At 47.0% G+C, this 19,757-nt stretch overlaps 1 protein-coding gene across 4 annotated transcripts in view; it reads right to left on the bottom strand.

Moving 5' to 3' along the window:
- Positions 1–19,757, bottom strand: part of LOC119975881 (E3 ubiquitin-protein ligase RING2-A-like) — a 40,531-nt gene that overhangs the window by 7,450 nt on the left and 13,324 nt on the right. For all 4 annotated transcript variants that reach the window (XM_038815777.1, XM_038815781.1, XM_038815776.1 and 1 more), the window contains exons 3-4: positions 10,526–10,686; positions 1,644–1,859 (exon numbers count right to left, since the gene is read on the bottom strand). In XM_038815777.1, coding sequence (XP_038671705.1) covers positions 1,644–1,859; positions 10,526–10,686 — 377 coding nt within the window. The remainder of the gene's footprint in view (positions 1–1,643; positions 1,860–10,525; positions 10,687–19,757) is intronic.

The raw sequence follows: 19,757 nt of genomic DNA, 5'->3' as shown, positions 1-19,757 counted from the left end.
GGACCCTTTTTTAACCGTTGCAACAAGAACTTGCATTTATGTAGCACCATTAACATAAGGAAGCATCCTGAGGGTCTTCATCAGAGTGGATTCACACAAGACTTGAGACCGAGCCACATTAAATGATATAACAGGTGGTCAAAGAGGTAGTTTTTGAATTGGGTTAAAGGACAAATGAGGCGGCAAGAATTCTAAACCTTAGTGCCTCCTTACTTGAATCCACGACCGTCTCTCAAGGGAAAATGGAAACATGGGATGCACAAGAGGGTAGAATTGGAGGAGCAGAGAAATATTGGGAGGGCAGTAGGGCCAGAGGAGGCTGCAAATAAATGAAAGGGCAAAGTAGCGAAGGAATTTGAACACATGATTGGGAACTTCAAATTTGGCGAACTGCCGAAATGAGAATCAATGCAGTCTGGTGATCATGGAGGTGCTGGGTGAACAGGATTTGATGAGAGTTAAGACAGAGGCATCAGCGATTTGGATAATCTGAAATTCAGAGGGTGGAAGCCGCCCAGTTGAACACTGGAACAAGAGAATCCAGTGGAGAATCTAGGGGCTGGTTCAGCACAGTAGGCTAAACAGCTGGCTTGTAATGCAGAATAAGACCAGCAGTGTGGGTTCAGTTCCCATGCCAGCCTCCCCGAATAGGCGCCGGAATGTGGCGTCTAGGGGTTTTTCCACAGTAACTTCATTGAAGTCTACTGGTGACAATAAGCGATTATTATTATTTCAGCACAGGGTGGCATGGCGACAGTGGTTAGCACTGCTGCCTCAGTGCCAGGAACCCTGGTTTGATTCTCGCCTTGGCTGACAGTGTTGAGTTTGCACATTCTACCAGTGGCTGCGTCGGTTTCCTCTCAGTGCTACGGTTTCTTCCCACAGTCCAAAGGTGTGCAGGCTAGGTGGAGTTATGGGGATAGGGTGGAGGAGTGAACCTAGGTACGGTGCTTTTTTAAGGGTCGGTGCAGACTCAATGGACCAAATGGTTTTCTTCAGCACCATATGCAAAACAACAGATGTGCTGAGGCTGGGGTTGTGACAGACAATGTTGTGGAGATGGAAGCAGGCAATCTTGGTGATGGAGAGGATATGAGAAATGGGTATGAGAGCTGAGAAATGGGTGGACACCAAGGATAGATTCTTGGTGGTCAGGAGACAAAAGGGAGGCCATTCACAGGAGATTCGCCAACTGCAACTGGACAGAAAAGAACAGAATTGGCAAAATGCAGTCCCACCCAGCTGGACATTGGAGGAGAGGCAATGGAGGAGAATGGCCTGGTTCACGGTGTAAAGGTTCACTGTCCGTGTGGAGTTTGCACATTCTCCCCATGTCTGCGTGGGTTTCACCCCCACAACCCAAAGATGTGCAAGTTAGGTGGATTGGCCATGCTAAATTGCCCCTTAATTGGGAAAAAAAATAATTGGGCACTCTAAATTTATTTTTTAAAACTGTGTAAAGGCTAAAAACAGGTCAACAAAAATAAAGATGGATATTTGACCACAGTCACAAGACCTCATCCATGACCCTGACAATGGCCATTTCACTGCTGCAGCAGGAGCAGAAACCTAACTGGAGAGAAACAAAGGTGGCGGCGTGGGTAAATAAGCACCGCCCAGCATTCGGGACAAATGGCGCTTACCTGTGCATGGCCTGCATTTTCAGCCCTTCCTCAATGCTGCTACTTAAGGCCTGCTGGTTATGCAGCCTGCTCAATCGTGCCAGCACACGATCTTGATGTGCCTCGTACTCATCCCTGCTGGGATAGATCTTGCAAATAAGTGCATCAAAATTTGGATCTGGTCGGAGCGATCTTTTAGACACCAGCTTCTTTCGACACGTGGGACATTCTTTGTTCCTAAACAAAGTAGCAGAAATATATTATTAGTTCATCAGATAGCCACATGCCAGTGGACACAGCATTAGAGCACATTACAGTCTGAATTCTTCAGTTAAGAACAAGTAATATAGGCCAGCCTGGAACAGCAAAACTTTGCTGTAGCATGAGATTCCAGACTCAGGACGACTTCTGGTTGCGGCTATGCAGAGCTAAGCCGCACGTTCGGCAGCTCCCGCCAGGAACGGACTTTTGGGCTCTTTAAGGGCCCCCAGCGGTACTTGCTCGACGGTTCCAGACGTGGGAAGGTGTCTGCAGCGGATCCCCAGTGGTCTATGGTCTTGACCAGGAACGGGGCCAGCAGAATAGCGGTGGCAGCGCCCAAGAAAAAGTGGGGGAAGAGAATAAAGATGGCGGCTGGCAGACGCCCCGAGGAATGGAGACAGGCGCAGGTGCAGCAGGAGACTCTCCAGCGCTGTTTTCAGGAGCTCAAAGTGGAGTGCTGGACTCGCTGAAGGCGAATACAGACAAGCTGCTGGCAACGCAGACAACCCAGGGGGTGGAGATCCGGGAGCTCCGACAACAAGCCACCGAAAGAGAGGATGAGGCCATGGCCCTCGCGGCAAAGGTGGAGATGCACAAGGCGCTCCACAAGAAGAGGCAGGAGCGGTTCGAGGAGATGTAGAACCAGTTCAGGTGGAAAGATTTGCGAATCCTGGGCCTCACGGAGGGGCTGGAAGGGTCAGACCTGGGGGCCTATGTGGTCGTCTTGTTGAACTCGTTGATGGAAGCTGGGTCCTTCCAGGGCCCCTGGAGCTGGAGGGTGCCCACAGAATACTGGCCAGGAGGCCCAAACCGAATGAGCCGCCACGGGCGGCGCTGGTGCGGTTCGTTGACCAAGAGTGCGTGCTTAGGTGGGCCAAGAAGGAGCGGAGCAGCAAGTGGGAGAACACATTAGTGCGGATCCACCAGGACTGGAGTGCGGAGGTGGCCAAGCGGAGGGCCAGTTACAACCGGACGAAGGCGGTGCTCCACAGAAAGAGTGTGAAGTTTGGCATGTTATAGCCGGCACGTCTGTGGGTCACCTACAAGGACCGGCACTTTCATTTTGAGTCCCCGGAGGAGGCGTGGGCCTTTGTGCGGGCCGGGAAGTTGGACTCTGACTGAGGGTCGGGGGTTTGTAAATAACTGTTAACTTTTGGGGGGAAGGGTCTTTGTTTTATGCTGTTTCATACTGTTTTAAGCTGGTTGTGGGTTGTTTCTAGGGTGGATGGGGTGCTGTCCTTTCTTGCAGGGGCAGGGTCGGGCAGAGGGAAAGTGCGGGCTTTTCTTCTGTTTCCTGCGCTGAGGGTGGATGGGGGTGGGGTCGGAGCTGAGAAGCGCGAGTTTTTTTCCCGCGCAAGAGGGAGAAGGAGGGTCTGCTGATGGATCTGGGGGAGGAGTAGCAGCCCCACGTTGGGAGGTGTCGGAGGTGTGGCGGGAGCTGCCAGGGTCGGCAGAAGTTAGCTGGCTCACGGGAGTGCTACGGAGGGAGTAACGCGGCTGGAAGGGGTCCTAGCCTGGGAGAGGGGGGGGTGGGTTCCGGGTTGCTGCTGAAATGGCCAGGAAGATGCTAGAGTCTGCAGGGGGGGCAGGGTGGGGGTTTGCCGCCGTGGGGAACGGGCCGAAAGAGGGGCGCTGGCCTGGGGCGGGCAGGGGACGGATTATGGCTAGTCGGCAGGGGAGGGGGCCAGGGAGCCCTCTGATCCGGCTGATAACCTGGAATGCGAGGGGGCTGAATGGGCCGGTCAAACAGTCCCAGGTGTTTACACACCTGAAGGGGCTGAAGGCAGACGTGGCTATGCTCCAGGAGACGCACCTGAAGGTGGCGGACCAGGTTAGACTGAGGAAGGGCTGGGTAGGCCAGGTGTTTCATTCGGGGCTGGATGCAAGAAAATCGAGGGGGTGGCGAATCTGGTGGGAAAAAGGGTGTTGTTTGAGGCGTCAACGGTGGTGGCTAACAGTGGAGGGAGGTATGTGATAGTGAGCGGCAAGTTACAAGGGGAGCGGGTGGTGCTGGTGAATGTCTATGCCCCAAATTGGGACGATTTGGGTTTTATGCGGCGTATGCTGGGCCGCATTCCGGATCTAGAGACGGGGAGCCTGATACGGGGGGGGGGGACTTTAACACAGTGCTGGATCCCCCATTGGATCGATCCATGTCCAGGACGGGCAGGAGGCCTGCGGCGGCTAAGGTGTTGAGGGGGTTTATGGACCAGATGGGGGGGGTGGATCCTTGGAGGTTCGCGAGGCCGAGGGCCAGGGCGTATTCATTTTTTTCCACCGTGCATAAAGCCTATTCCCAGATCGATTTTTTTGTCCTGAGCAGGGGGCTGATTTCGAGGGTGAAGGAGGTCGAGTATTCGGCCATAGTCATTTCGGACCATGCCCTGCACTGGGTAGACCTTGAGCTGGGGGAGGAGAGGGACCAGCGCCCGCTCTGGCACCTGGAGGTGGGACTGCTGGCAGATGAGAAGGTGGGCTGGCGGGTTCGGGGGTGTATCAAGAGGTACTTCGAGGTCAATGATAATGGGGAGGTCCGGGTGGGGACGGTTTGGGAGGTATTGAAGGCGGTGATTAGAGGGGAGTTGATTTCCATCCGAGCCCATAGGGAGAGGGGAGAGCAAACAGAGAGGGAGAGGTTGGTGGCGGAGATGGTGAGGGTGGACAGGGGATACGCGGAGGCTCCGGAGGAGGGACTGCTGGGGGAGCGACCTAACCTGCAGGCCAAGTTCGACTTGCTGACCACCGGAAAGGCGGAAGCTCATTGGAGGAAGGCACAGGGAGCGGTGTATGAATATGGGGAGAAGGCGAGTAGGATGCTGACGCATCAGCTACATAAACGAGACGCGGCCAGGGAGATTGGTGGAGTGACGGATAGGGGAGGCAATGTGGTGCGAAGGGGGGTGGACATTAATAGGGTCTTCAGGGACTTTTATGGGGAACTGTACCGGTCCGAGCCCCCGGTGGAGGGGGGAGGGGGGGGGAATGGGGCGCTTCTTGGATAGGCTGAGATTTCCGAAAGTGGAGGAGGGATAGTTGGAGGGGCTGGGTGCGCCGATTGAGCTGGAGGAGCTGGTCAAAGGGACAGGCAGCATGCAGTCGGGGAAGGCGCTGATTTCCTTGATCCTTAAACGGGACAAGTACCCCCTACAGTGTGGATCATATAGGCCGATCTCGTTGTTAAATGTGGATGCCAAGCTGTTGGCGAAGATCTTGGCCACAAGGATAGAGGACTGTGTGCCGGGGTCATTCATGAGGACCAGACAGGGTTTGTGAAGGGAAGGCAGCTGAACACCAATATACGTAGGCTTCTGAATGTTATAATGATGCCGGCGGTAGAAGGGGAGGCGGAGATGGTGGTAGCATTAGATGCGGAGAAGGCCTTTGATAGGGTTGAGTGGGGGTACTTGTGGGAGGTGCTGGAAAGGTTTGGGTTCGGGGAGGGGTTTGTCAGTTGGGTGAGGCTGCTATACGAGGCCCCGATGGCGAGCGTAGCCATGAATAGGAGGAGATCGGAGTACTTTCGGTTGTACCGCAGGACGAGGCAGGGGTGTCCCCTGTCCCCTTTGCGCTTTGCGTTGGCAATTGAGCCCCTGGCTATGGCGTTGAGGGAGTCGAGGAATTGGAGGGGTCTGTTGCGGGGTGGGGAGGAGCACCGAGTGTCATTGTACGCAGATGACTTGTTGCTTTATGTGGCAGACCCAGTGGGGGGAACGCCGGAGGTGATGCAGATCCTTAGGGAATTTGGGGGCTTTTCTGGGTACAAGCTCAACCTGGGTAAGAGTGAGCTGTTCGTCGTGCACCCGGGGGATCAAGAGGAGGGGATTGGTAGGTCCCGCTGAAAAGGGCGGGGAGGAGCTTTCGGTACCTGGGAGTCCAGGTGGCTAGGAGCTGGGGGGCCATCACAAGCTTAACCTCACTAGGCTGGTGGAGCAAATGGAGGAGTTTAAAAGATGGGACATGTTGCCGCTGTCGCTGGCGGGCAGGGTGCAGTCCGTAAAGGTGACGGTGCTCCCAAGGTTTTTGTTCCTGTTCCAGTGCCTCCCCATCATTATCCCGAAGGCCTTTTTTAGGAGGGTCAATAGGAGTATTACGGGATTTGTGTGAGCGCATGGGACTCAGAGGGTGAGAAGGGTGTTTTTGGAGCGGGGGCAGGGATAGGGGGGGCTGGCGTTGCCCAACCTCTGTGGGTACTACTGGGCTGCCAACATAGCGGTGGTGCGTAAGTGGGTAATGGACGGGGCAGGGGCAGCATGGAAGAGGATGGAAATGGCGTCTTGTGTGGACACGAGCCAGGAGGCGCTGGTAACGGCACCGTTGCCGCTCCCTCCAACGAGGCATACCACAAGCCCGGTGGTGGCGGCTACCCTCAAAATTTGGGGGCAATGGAGACGGGGAGGTGGGCTCGATGGAGTCCCCGATACGGGGGAACCACTGGTTTGTTCCAAGGAGCATCGATGGCGGGTTTCTGGGCTGGCACAGGGTAGGTATTAGGAGGTTGAGGGACCTGTTTGTGGATGGGAGGTTCGTGAGCCTGGGTGAGTTAGAGGGGAAGTTTGGGCTCCCCCCGGGGAACATGTTTAGGTACATGCAGGTTAGGGCGTTTGCCAGGCGGCAGGTGGAGGGGTTCCCTCTGCTGCCCCCACGTGGGTTACGGGACAGGGTGCTCTCGGGGGTGCGGGTTGGAGGGGGGAGGATTTCGGACATGTACCACGTCATGCAGGAGGTCGAGGAGGCTTCGGTGGAGGAGCTGAAGGGTAAATGGGAGGAGGAGCTGGGTGAGGAGATTGAGGAGGGGACGTGGTCGGATGCCCTGGAAAGAGTGAATTCCTCCTCTTCCTGTGCGAGACTTAGCCTCATACAGTTCAAGGTGCTGCACAGGGCCCACATGACTAGGACAAGGATGATTAGGTTTTTCGGGGGCAGAACTGGTGTGCTAGGTGCTCGGGGAGCCCAGTGAACCACGCCCATATGTTCTGGGCATGCCCAGCGCTGGGGGAGTTTTGGAAAGGGGTAGCAAGGACGGAGTCGAGGATGGTAGGATCCAGGGTCAAGCCAGGATGGGGACTCGCAAGTTTTGGGGTTGCAGTGGAGCCGGGAGTGCAGGCGAAAGAGGCCGGGGTTCTGGCCTTTGCATCCCTAGTAGCCCGGCAGAGGATCTTGCTTCAATGGAAGGATGAGAGGCCCCCAAGCGTGGAGACCTGGATCAGTGATATGGCTGGATTCATCAAGTTGGAGAAGGTGAAATTTGCCCTGAGGAGATCAGTACTGGGGTTCTTTAGGCGGTGGTAGCCTTTCCTGGACTTCCTGGCAGAACGGTAGGATAATAGGCCGGCAGCAGCAGCAGGGGGGGGGGTTTGTTTTGGGGGAAGGGAGAAATGTGTATATGTGTTTATTGGATATGCCGGGTGTTTATCTATCTCTCCTTTTTGTAGTTACAGAGGGGGGAGGGGGGGTTTGGTTTTCGGGGTTAGTGTGTTTTTCTTTTTGTTGTTGTTAATATCGTTTTCTTGTTGTTATTTTCTGTTTTGGATAGGTTTTTGAAAATTTCAATAAAAATTATTTTTTTTTTAAAAAGAGATTCCAGACTCAGGTGATTCCATAGCAAAAAAAACCCAGAATATAATAAAACAGATAGACAAAACTATTATACTGGGAATTAATCACCTGCTCATTTAAGCATTGAAAGCCTAATGAAGGAGAACCTAAAATCAGGGAAGGGAAAGCGGTCGCTTGTTAATCATGTAAACAAAGGAGATGCTGGTTTGTTAGTTACAGCACAGGAGGTCATTCGGCCCATCCCACTACTGATGTCAAGCTGACAGTCTGTGGTTATCCTTTGCCCCTTTCTTAAACAACGGCATCACATCTGCAATCCTCCAGTCCCCGGGACTAATCCTGTGTTCAGACGTGCCTAGAAAATTTCTGTCAATGGCTCCGCAATATGCTCCCGTACCTCTCTCAGCAATCCAGGATGCATCCCACCTGGACCTGCTAACTTCTCTACCTGATATTGTGGAACCCCGCCAGCCTTTTTAGCACCTTTCCTATATCGATCACTATACTGCTCATTTGCTCAACACCCACATTTTCAACGGGGCCATTGTCACCATCTAATTTGGTAAAGACAGAAGCAAAGCACTCATTTCGTACCATTGCCATACCCTCTGCTTTAGTGAGAAATTTACCCTGCTTGTCCCTTATGGGCCCCACTCTATTCCTCACATATGCTTGAAGAACATTTTGGCACAGCCTGCAATCCTTTCCTCATGCTTCCTGTTAGCCTTCCTTGTTCCAGCCTTAGCCTCTCTTCTGCATTTGAGATACTCTTCCTGATATCTACTGCTATTATTATTCTGGCATGCATCATATGCCTCTTTTTTCTTCCTTATCATCAACATCCTTAGTCATCCAAGATTCTCTAGCTTTTATTTCTAGTATTTATTTCTTATGGGTACGTACTTAGCTTGCATCAAATTGATCTCTCCTTTGAAAGTCTCCCATTTTTCATCCACTGTTTTATCTACCAAAGTGCGTTTGCAATCAATCTGCTTCAGTTCAACTTTTACAGCCCTAAAATCCTTTTCCAACTTATTATTGAGTCGTATTATATTTTGATCGCTACTTCCCAACAGCCCCCACCCCCCCCCCTCAAACGTTCTCCACCTGCTATGCCTCATTTCATAGGACCAGGTCCTCCCTTTTTATCTTGTTCCTACTAAAAGCCTTATAACCTGGGATGTTAAGTATCCAGGTCCTGTTCTGGCTTGAACCATGTGTCTGCCAAGCTTTATGTCATATGCCTCCAGAGCAATTTCTGTTTCCAGTTCCCCAATTTTGTTCACTATACTCAATGCATTTCATAGAATTTACAGTGAGAAGTTCTGCCCAGCGAGTCTGTACCGACCCTTTGAAAGAGAACCCTACTCAAGCTCACGTCTCCATGCTATCCCCGTAACTCAATAACCTCACTTAACCTTTTTGGACACAAAGGGCAATTTAGAATGGCCAATCCACCTAACCTGCACATCTTTGGACTGTGGGAGGAACCCTACGCAGACACGGGGAGAACGTGCAGACTCCACTCAGACAATGACCCAAGCCAGGAATTGAACCTGGGACCCTGGAACGGTGAAGCGACGGTGCTAATCATTGTTCTACTGGGGTGCCTATACATACATACAAACTTAAACCCGCCCTCATCTCTTTCTTGCCCTTGAGAGGCAACCATTTATTTGTTCACTGTCCACACTCAAGCCTTCTCTCACCTCCTTTTCCCTAGTCCCCATCTTCTCTTTTGCCCTCACTGCATGTTTAAAAATCACGAAGATCAGAAGGCAAAACAGTTCAGTTAGTTCGGTACTGACTTTTCACATGGGTCTTAATCCAGGCCAGATTATAGATTGAAAGGACTTCAGAGGCAATAAATGGGGATGCAGTGGGGGCGTGGGCTTGGGTAGGGTGCTCTTTCCAAGGGCTGGTGCAGACTCAATGGGCCGAATGGCCTCCTTCTGTACTGTAAATTCTATGATTCTATGAAGTCTCAGCTGTAGTTCCTAGTGAAAATAAATCCACAACATAAACCTGCCTCTTGCTGACAATCTCAACTCAGATTTACAGATAGCCAGTGTAGGAAATGGAACAATGGCAGAGTCCACTTTGAGGGGCTGAGGTGAAGCACATTGCTAGGTCATTGAGGCTACATTTCATCACCCTGATCTATAACCAGAGAACACGGTGCAGGAACCACACAGAGAATCAGACTTGGTTGTGATGCGTTTCACCGTTAAACAGTCTCACACTCACTGACTGGGCTCACATTGGTGGAACATTGTCAAATGGCTGAGGTACCACGAGTTACTGTGGCCAAGGAGATAAACTGAGAAGATGAAGAATGTAAAGTGATTCCTGTAACCAGATCAATAACCAGAGAAGACAGATTTAAGATCTTTTACAAAAGGGCTTGAGGCAAGCCGAGGAGAATGGTATTTTATATGACAAGTAACACAAGAATGAGATTAAGTGACATTTCAGTCTCTCGGAACTTAAAATGCACCATGACTGCTGTAATTACCCAATAACAATGATGATACTTTAAAAGAATTTAAGTATAAGTGCTTTGAGATATCTTCAAGGTGTGAAAGGCATCACACTACAATGCAGAATACAAGATCTTCTTTCACAAGTGTTCCTCTTTCAATTTGTAAATAACAATGATTGCTGTAGTAACTGATCCCCAACTCAGAGTGGTGCTGTAACTCCTGCTGAAGAACACTGAAGGCTGTTACAGTCCGAGCACTCAAGAGCAAACTGCTTAATCATAATTGCAGATGCTCAGGAAATCTTATTACAAGTGTTTCATAATAAAACCAGCTTGCTGCTTTAGGGCATAACTAGATATTATTGGACAGTAAAGGTCCCACTTCTGACCAGTGGCTCAGAACCACAAGATTGTTCAGGCCTGAAATCTGCAATACTACACACTATTTAGCAGCTCATTAATCCCCATTCACTAACTGTCTGGTATTTAAGACAGCAAGCTCGACTCAAAACTCCTGCGGATAGTGGCCGAAAGTGGATTTGACCACCAAGCAAGCAGAGGTTCCACACATCTTGCACGCACAGAGTGCCCAATTGTCCCATACCCGCTGCGGAGTGCGGTGACGATACAATCTGAGCAGAAGCGGTGTAAACACTCCTTTGTCGTCATGGTGTTCTTTAACATGTCCAGGCAGATGGGACACATCAGCTCGCTGTGTAAGCTGCGGGGCGATACTGCAATCTCCGTCCCATCCATAATTGCCTCCTGAAAGAAAAGAAGAGAAGGCGGTCAATGTAACAGGCTGATCTGCAGCCGCCATTATATCTGCAAACAGACAAAGGTGCATCAGGTGAATTATCGTAACCCAGATCTACATGGTTGTAATTTTGTCGGTGGAGTTTTGTCAATGTCTGCTGATCAACTGAAGCCGAGCAATAACTGCCCAAGCATTTTTTTTTTTTTTTTTAATAATTTGTGTCTTAGACTTGAGCAAGATTAGCAAAGTTATTTATATTGTGCATCCCTGGTTTGCCTTGAAAAAGTACTCATGAGCCCTCTTCAAAGCAATTGAGTGACTTGCTGGCTTACCTCAAGATGATTACATGGTAGCATGAACTAGCCACGTAGACCAGATCAGGTAGGTGATCCAATTTGTTCTTTTGGCAATTTCAGAATCAGGTGTTGGCAATTTCAGTCATTTATTTGCAGTCAATCAAGAAATTAACCAGATTTATCGAATTCAATTTAATGACTTGCCACAGTCTCAGGGTTGCTGGCCCAGTAGCTTTCACACTCCTGAAAACAAGTAGCCTCATCCAGATCCACAGAAGGGGCACCAAGAAGTGTCAAATTTTAGCATGCTAACATTAGATAGCCACTGCTCTCATCAGTTTCTAGTTCTTAATTTCGAACCTTGCTGTCAGACTTCGCAAAAGCAACAAACAGGGGTTGAGATTTCAAGGCCACAGGACTCCTGTGAGAAAGTTACAACCTTGAACCAAAAGTAAAAGCAGAAAGTGTGGAAATGCACAGGTCAGCCAACCCAGAGTGTGTGCGAAAGAGAGCAAGAGACAGAGAGAGGAGTTAATGCTCAAGCTTTGGGGTGAAAAGTCCCACCCAGATCGGTCATCTATCTTTTCAAATGTTGATTAACCTGCTGTGTAATTCCACCGCTTTGATTTTACTTCAGATTCATTTGTGGGCCACAGACTGTATTTAGAAAGAAGTTAAAATGCACTGGTGAGACGAGTCCGTAGATCAGTAATATGCAATTATTACTGATGGGACAGTCAAACAATTACTTTCAATGAAATGATTTTACAGCACAGGAGGAAACCATTGGAGGGACCTAAGGAACTATCCACCAAACCCCATTCCATCACCCTTTCAAATCTTATTTAAGTGTTAACCCTTTGAAAATCCATTACAATTTTTGGCTCCCAAAATTATTTCTGATAGGAACATGTCACAAGAAACATTTATGTGAATAAAGTTCTCCTGACCTTCCTTCACTTCTGACCATGATCGTACATCTAAGCCGCAGTCAGTGACCGATTGAAATAATTTTTGCAATTCACCGAGTCAAAATCCTTCATATCCTTTTCTGTTAATGCCATCTAATCTCACAACCAAAGCTTTCCATTCCCAGTACTGTTTAATAAAATCTCTCCCGTGCCTACTTTATGTTCTTGACATTTTTCCTGAAGTACTTTTCCAAAATAGGCAACAACATAACCAAATATCTGCTGCTGCTTTTGTCTTATGCTCCCATTTGAAAAAAATTACGATCTCAGAGACATTTTCATTTAAAGCTCCATTAACATTCATTCTTTCATTCCCTCTGTTCTTCAACCTACTTTTAAAGTTTTATCATTGCATATGTTTTCTCTCCTTATTCTTCTTTCCAAAATGATCTATTCTGCCTCCATCAATTTACCAATCCCTGTGTGGTCCTGAATTTTCTTCCAGTTCCCTGCAAGCTATCCATCCTTCCTTTGTTTTTGCGCTCTAAGTTTTGATATTGCGGAACCCCACCACCAAGTTTAACTCACATTTCATTTTATATTTATTTATATTCTATATTTATGGATTATAAATAAAAACTGTCCTGATAATAACCCCAAGGGACACCTTTATACACAAACGTACAAAAGTCTGTTAACCACCTTACTGCTCTTCAACCAACCTCCCATCAGTGCTGCCACAGTCCGTTACTTTTTTCCCCCATTTTTTGTTCATTCATGGATTGTGGGCTTTGCTGACTGGGCCAGCATCCATTGCCCATCCCCAATTGCCCTTGAGATGGCAGTGGCGAAGCACCTTTGGAAACCACTGCAGTCCATGTGGTGCAGGTACACAAACAGTGTAGTGGATATTTTATATGGTACACACTGCTGTCACAATATGTCAGTAATGGAAGGAGTGAATGTTTAAGGTGGTGGATGAGATGCTGATCAAGCAGGCTATTTCGTCCTTAATGGTTTAGAGCTTAGTGAGTGTTGTCGGAGACACACTCATCCATGAAAGTACAGAGCATATAAGCTTTGGGAAATCAGAAGGCAAGTTACTCATTGCACAATTTCCAGCCTCTGAACAGCTCTTGTAACCACCATATTTATATCACTGGCCAAGTTCAGTTTCTAGTCAATATTAACATCCAGGATGCTGGTTGTGAGGGATTCAGCAATGTTAAGGCTATTGAACACCAGTGAGATGATTAGATTCTCTCTCATTCAAGATGGTAATTTCCTGGCACTGGTCTGGCCCAAAATGTTACTTGGTAAATAGGGCTTTGACAAAGGGTCATCTGGACTCAAAAAGTTAGCTAAGCTTTGACAAAGGGTCATCTGGACTCAAAAAGTTAGTTCTTTTCTCTCCCTACAGATGCTGCCAAGACCTGTTGAGATTTTCCAGCATTTTTTCTTTGGTTCCAAAATGTTACTTGCCATTTATCAGCCCAAACCTGAACGTTGTCCAGGTATTACTGGACAACCGACTTTGGACTTTCTTCAGTATTTGGGGAGTTGCAAATAATACTGAATGATCATCAGCAAACATCCCCACTTCTGACCTTATTATGGTGGTGGTGGTGGTGGTTTGGGGGGGGGGGGGGGGGGAAGATCATTGGTGATGCTGCAGATACTTGGAGTGAATACACTACCCTGAGGAACTTCTGCAGCAATGTCCTGGGACATCCATTCCAATCAATGGAGAATTACTCCTGATTCCCCATAACTTCAATTTTGGCAAGGTTCCTTGATGCTGTCAAACACTGCCACAATGGCAAAGGCAGTCACTCTCAGCTCACCTGAAAATTCAATGTTTGGTTTATGTTTGGACCAAGGCTAGAAAATATTGCCAGAAGCCGAGTGGATCTGGTGGAATTCAACCTCAGCATTGCTTGAAACACTGTCAAGGACACCTCCAAATCATTTTGCTGATGATTGCGAGCATACTGAAGAAGGAGTGGTAGTTTGCCGGGTCAGATTTCTCCTGATATTTGTGGATAGGACATACCTGGGCAATTATCCACATAATCATGTAGATCATGAGAATGCCAGTGTTGTAGCCACACTGGAACAGTTTGGTTACGGTCATAACTAGGTTTGGAGCACAAGTCATCAGTACTATTGCTGGAATGTTGCCAGGGCCAATGGCCGCTGCAGTATCCAGTGCCATCAGCCATTTTCTGATATCACATGGAGTGAATCAAACAGCCGAAGACTGGCATCTATGCTGCTACGATGCTCAGGAGGAGGCCGAGATAAATCATCCACTCGGCACGTCTGGCTGAAGGTAATTGCAAATGCTTCAGTCTTGTCACTTGTACTGATGTGCTGGGGATATTTGAGAAGATTCCTCCTCTCGTTAGTTATTTAATTATCCATCACCAAGGGGCGGCATGGTGGCACAGTGGTTAGCAGTGCTGCCTCACGACGTCGAGGACCCAGGTTTGATCCCGGCTGCGGGTCATTGTCAGTGTCGAGTTGGAACATTTTCCAGTGTCTGCGGGTTCTCACCCCTACAACGCAAAGATATGGAGGGTAGTGGATTGATCACGCTAAATTGCCCCTCAATTGGAAAAAACAGAACTTTAAAAATTTTAAAGAAAATAAATTACCCACCACCATTCAAGCCTGGATGTGGGAGGACTGCAGAGCTTAGACCTGATAGTTATAGGATTGCTCAGCGCTATCTATCACATGCTACTTCTGCTGTTAGATACACATTAGTCCTGTGTTGTTGCTTCACCAGGTTGGCATATCATTTTTAGGTATGCCCGAAGTTGCTCCTAGAATGCCCTCCTGCACTCTTCATTGAATCAGGGTTGATCCTCTATTTTGATGGTAATGGAGGGAAATGCCAGGCCATGAGGTTACAGATTGTTGTTGTATACAATTCTGCTGCAGCTATTGGCCACAGCCCTTCATGGATGCCCAGCTTTGTGCTGCTAGTTGTATTCTGAATCAATCTCATTTCACAGAGCACAACACATTGGAAGGTATCCTCAATGTAAAGAGGGAGTGTGTCTCCATAAGGGCTACACAGTGGTGTCTCCTACAAATACAGCCAAGGACAGATGTATCTGCGACATGTTGATTAGTGAGAACTAATTCTCGTAGATTTTTCCACTCTGTCTGAATATCCAGTCTAGCAGTTAGCCAACTTGATCATTAATGGTGCTACCGAGGCAGTCACAAAGTTCCCACCCAAAATACATTTTGTGCCCTGGTCACCCCAGTGCTTCCTCCAAGTGGTTTTTAACTTGAAGAAGTACTGACTCATCAGCTGAGATGGGGCTCAAAGTAATAATTAGAAGATTTTCTTAACCATTTTTGACCTAACTCTAGGAAACTTCATGGAGTCGAGACAATATTCAGGGCTCCTGGGGCAACAAGATTGTACATCACTATGCTGCTGCCTCTCCTGGGTCTGTCCTGAGGTAGGACAAAACATACTTCAGAATGGGACATTGGCCATATGGTATAGTTCTGTGAATCTGTCGATGTCACACAGTTGCTTGACTTTACTGACAATTAAAGGCTTATTCTATGAAGAAAGGTTGAAATAATTGGGCTGATATTCATTAGAGTTTAGAAGAACGAGAGGTGATCTTATTGAAACATACAAGACCTTGAGGAGAATGTTTGTCTCGGAGGGTTGTTGTTATGCAGCATCCTCTTCCCAAGGAAGCAGCGGAGGCTAGGTCATTCAATTTATTCAAGGCACGGCAAGACAAATTTCTCATAGTCAAGTAAATTAAGGGTTATGTGGGCAGACAGCAAAGTGGAGTTGAGACCACAATCAGATCAGCCATGATCTTAATGAATGACAGAGCAGGTTCAAAGGGCCAAATGGCTTGCTTCTGCTCCAAAGTCCTAGTTCTATTGCCCCCAGGGCAGTAGCCGGAGTCTCTACATTATCAGTCCATAACATAACACTATACCACAAGCACCTTGATCTTATCCAGATGTATACTGGGCAGCGCCATCAAATGCCATCTGAAAATCATATAGCTACAGTATTTCCTTTACCACCCAGCTAATCCTGCAAAGATACCACTGGCCTTTTACAACTCGATTCTGGCTGCCCATAACTCGCTCATCAGTTCTGCTGAATTCTATCCACACTATGCTTGCTGATTACCTACAGGCAGACTGGTCTATAGTCCCAATAATCCCTGTCACCTATCTCGAATACCAGTGCAATATTGGTAACATTGGGTTCAACTTCCCTAATCCAAGGATGTTTGCAAGCTTGCAGTCAGAGCCTCACCAAATTCTCCTGGCATTCTAGGTTGCCTGTCATCAGGCTGCAGTGACTGTTCCAATTTTCAGTCCAACAGATTATTTTCACATTATTATAGTCACCTTTTCACATTATTATAGTCACCTTTTCAATTTACTGTTTCTTCCACTTGTTACTTTGAAAACTGTTATAACCTGCCTGCTTACCATTGGCTGGGGACTAATGACAATCCCACAATCGTGTGGGAGTATGAGCTTCCACAATGGGGCGGGCGGAGAAATCATTAGCAGACTCCCTGCATAAATAGAGCTGGCCAGTTTGGAACCAGGGAGAGAGGAATTTGGCAGCAAGAGAAGTTGTTGCTGCATATATATATGTTCATTTGTAAATAAATGTTATTTCTTTGTATCCTGAAAAGTCGTGCTGGATTCTTCGTGGCCCTCACAAAAAAAACTAAAGCAAAAGACTATCATGGGGATGTTTTCTGATCATGCTGCAATAGAGACTTGCAAAAATGCTACCACCCCCTTTATTTTCTGACCTACGCATTAGATATTTTGTAACAAGGAATGTTTAGCTCCCAGCAGTATTCGAACAGTATTGTTGTTAGTGAAATTATGCCATCCCCAAGCGCACCACCAGCATTTTTTCCCCTCCACAACAATTTGTTTCTCTTGTTCACTAAATTTATTCAGAATATACTTATGTGTATTTATGTAGAGATAGCTTAAACCTGTCTGTATTTGGCTATTCATTCTAATCCTTTTTTCACTTTCTTTCTCTGTCTAACTTGCACTCTTTTCACTTTCTCTTTGCTTTTCCGGCCTATTATCATCCTTTCCCCATATCTCCCCTCTCCTCTCCCAAAGTCCAGTAATAGGAGTTTACTCTCTCTACCAGGACACTGCTTCGGAGCAGTGCGGGGGTGGGGGGGGTAGTGTGCTTAAGTGACAAAAAGCAAGACTTCCAAGGTACACGCTCAGAACAAAAAATCTTCTAACGTGCTTCTACAAGAAGCACCCCTCCCCTCCCCAACGCTTATCAAGGTTACTTCCCCACAGCTGCCAGGAAAGAAAAAAACATTAAAACTCCAGAATAGACTTCACACCCTCGCTCCAGCCAGCCTCATCAATAAAAGAATTGGCAATTCTTTTTTGCTTGGTGTGCATCTTTTGTTTCTACAAGTAACAACTTATACATTACAGATCAATTTTGGCCAGGAATTTGATCTGTCCCTAAATTTCAAGGGTCATGGAACAAAAACAAGGTTAACAAAGAGCGGTTCTACAATGAGAACCAACCGGCCTTCACGGTGATGAATAAAAATTCTCTTAGGGTGAGGCTTTCAATTGCACAACACGGCCAAAGAATAAACCGCAGCTCACAGACGACAAAAGCAGGGAATTTATGCTAAACCTTTAGAAATGACTGGTTAGGCCTCAGCTGGAGTGGCATATCCAATTGAGGGTACCACATTTTCACAAGGATGTCTAAGGGGCCCTAAGGGAGGGTGCAGAGAGTATATTTACCAGAATGGGTCCAGGAATGAGGAACTTCAGTTACATGAAGAGATTAGAGAGGCTAGGGCTGCTCAATCTTGGAGCACGGACGGTTAAGGAGAGTTAACAGAGGTGCTCAAAATCATGACGGGTTTTGCTGAATTTAATAAAGAGAAGTTGCTTGCGCTAGCAGGGAATTTAGAAACCAGAGAACACAGTTAAACCAATAGGCTGAAGAGTCAGAGCTTTGTTTTTACACTGCAAGGTGTGACAATCTGGAATGTAATCTATCAAGAGTGATGAAAACAGATGAAATGATAACTTTCAAAAGGAAATTGGGGGTGTGCCTGAAAATTAAAAATTGATAGGACAATGGGGGTAAAAGGGCAGAGTGGGTGTAACTGGACAGCTTTTCAAAGAACCATCACAAGCGCAATGGGACAAATGGTCTCCCTGTGTGCCGTACAATCTTTTGGAAGTAATCTCCATCACTAAATGCTGACAGCCTCAGCCGAAGTGTAATTTTCCTTTGAGGAGGCAGCAAGACTTTCAGACATGAATTACTTTGCAGCGTTAAAATTAGTTACAGGCACAAATACACGTGCAGAAGTTGCATGCACCCATACCAACAGCAGTGCACAAATTTAATTTCACAAATTAGAAACTGTGGCTTAATTGATCAAGAGATAAATAGTTTGAGACAAGGTAATAAGGAGAAAAGCTGGACATAATAGCAGCATTGGTCACATCCTGATCTATGGACAGCAAAGCAGACTGCTTTTTATAGTCTGTTTCTTCTCTTCATACAAACATCAACTGTCCTATGTATTTGCACTATTTTCTGTTTTTATTTTTAAGGCAGGAAAACAACAAGGCTCCCCAGTAAAAACGCACAAGAAAATGGACCCGAGCCATGCAATGCCTCTCGGGAAATGACAGGTGCAGGTTCAACCCATGTTAAGCATTATTAGAGGGGTCAGCAAACTTAACTTGAAGAGCCTTTTTTTTTTTAAATGCCTCAAAAAGAAACTACCCTGTCTTGGGAACCAGAGGTGAAAATTCAGCATTACTAAACCAAATAAGTGACAAATGGCCAAGTATCTCTGGTACAATGCATAATTTACATCAATAATAATTTGAACTTGGGCAGAGGCCTTGTGGGGGGTGAACGCGTCCTTGTCCTGTGCAAGGTTAAGCCTCATTCAGTTTAAAACATCGGGCCCACATGACGGTGGCAAGAATGAGGTTATTTGTGGCAGTGGAGATAGATTTGGATGGTGTGCAGGGGGCCCGCGAATCACATCCAGATGTTCTGGCCATGTCCAAGACTGAGGGGGCTCTGGGATGTTATGTCCGTGGTTCTGGATGGGAGGGTGGCCCCGAGTCCAGAGGTGGCAATATTTGGTGTGTCTCAAGACTCGGGAGTCTGAGGTGGGTGGGATTAATTGATTTCTTCAAGGAAAATTGAGGGGTGAGCAAGGGGATAAAAAAGGGAAGACGGGATGTGGTGGGGTATTGATATCAGGAGGATTTGAAGATCTGTGGTGTTTGTTGGGTTGATGCGTTGTTCTTCTGATATTCTGTGTATATATGTAAAAAGCCTTGAATAAAAAGATTTTCAAAAAAATAATTTGAATTTACTTATTGAATTGATTCCAGAGAAAAAGATAAAATTTAAAGCAGGCCTAACTTTGAACTGTTGCATCTTTTAATTGGTTTTGTATTTTTTTTTTAAATCCCTCTTTGTATCCCCAGCAGGTGTACGTTTAGTTTTATACAGTGATTTGTGCTAATGGAATATAAGCATGATCAAAAAGAAACTGTAAAAGCAATGCACCATTATCAACTTGATGGAAAAACAGCACATTCCCATTTTGAATAAAAATGCAATACAAAATTTACACACAAACTGAAAGAGGGTTTTTTTTGTCTGTGTTTTCAAAACAGATCTTGCAACAAGTAGAATTACTTTCACTATAATTTTTTCAGTAAAGCCATCTTTAAAGCCTGTTTCTTGAACCAATGGTATAATCTACAACCGTGGTTCTAGCACTCAAAATGAATGTACTCACATCTCAATGATGTTTT

This window comes from Scyliorhinus canicula, chromosome 13 (genome assembly GCF_902713615.1).
Source record: "Scyliorhinus canicula chromosome 13, sScyCan1.1, whole genome shotgun sequence".
Taxonomy (NCBI): Eukaryota; Metazoa; Chordata; class Chondrichthyes; order Carcharhiniformes; family Scyliorhinidae; genus Scyliorhinus; species Scyliorhinus canicula.
Note: the sequence above shows the minus strand (reverse complement) of the source record. Positions and strands in the feature narration are given on the sequence as shown.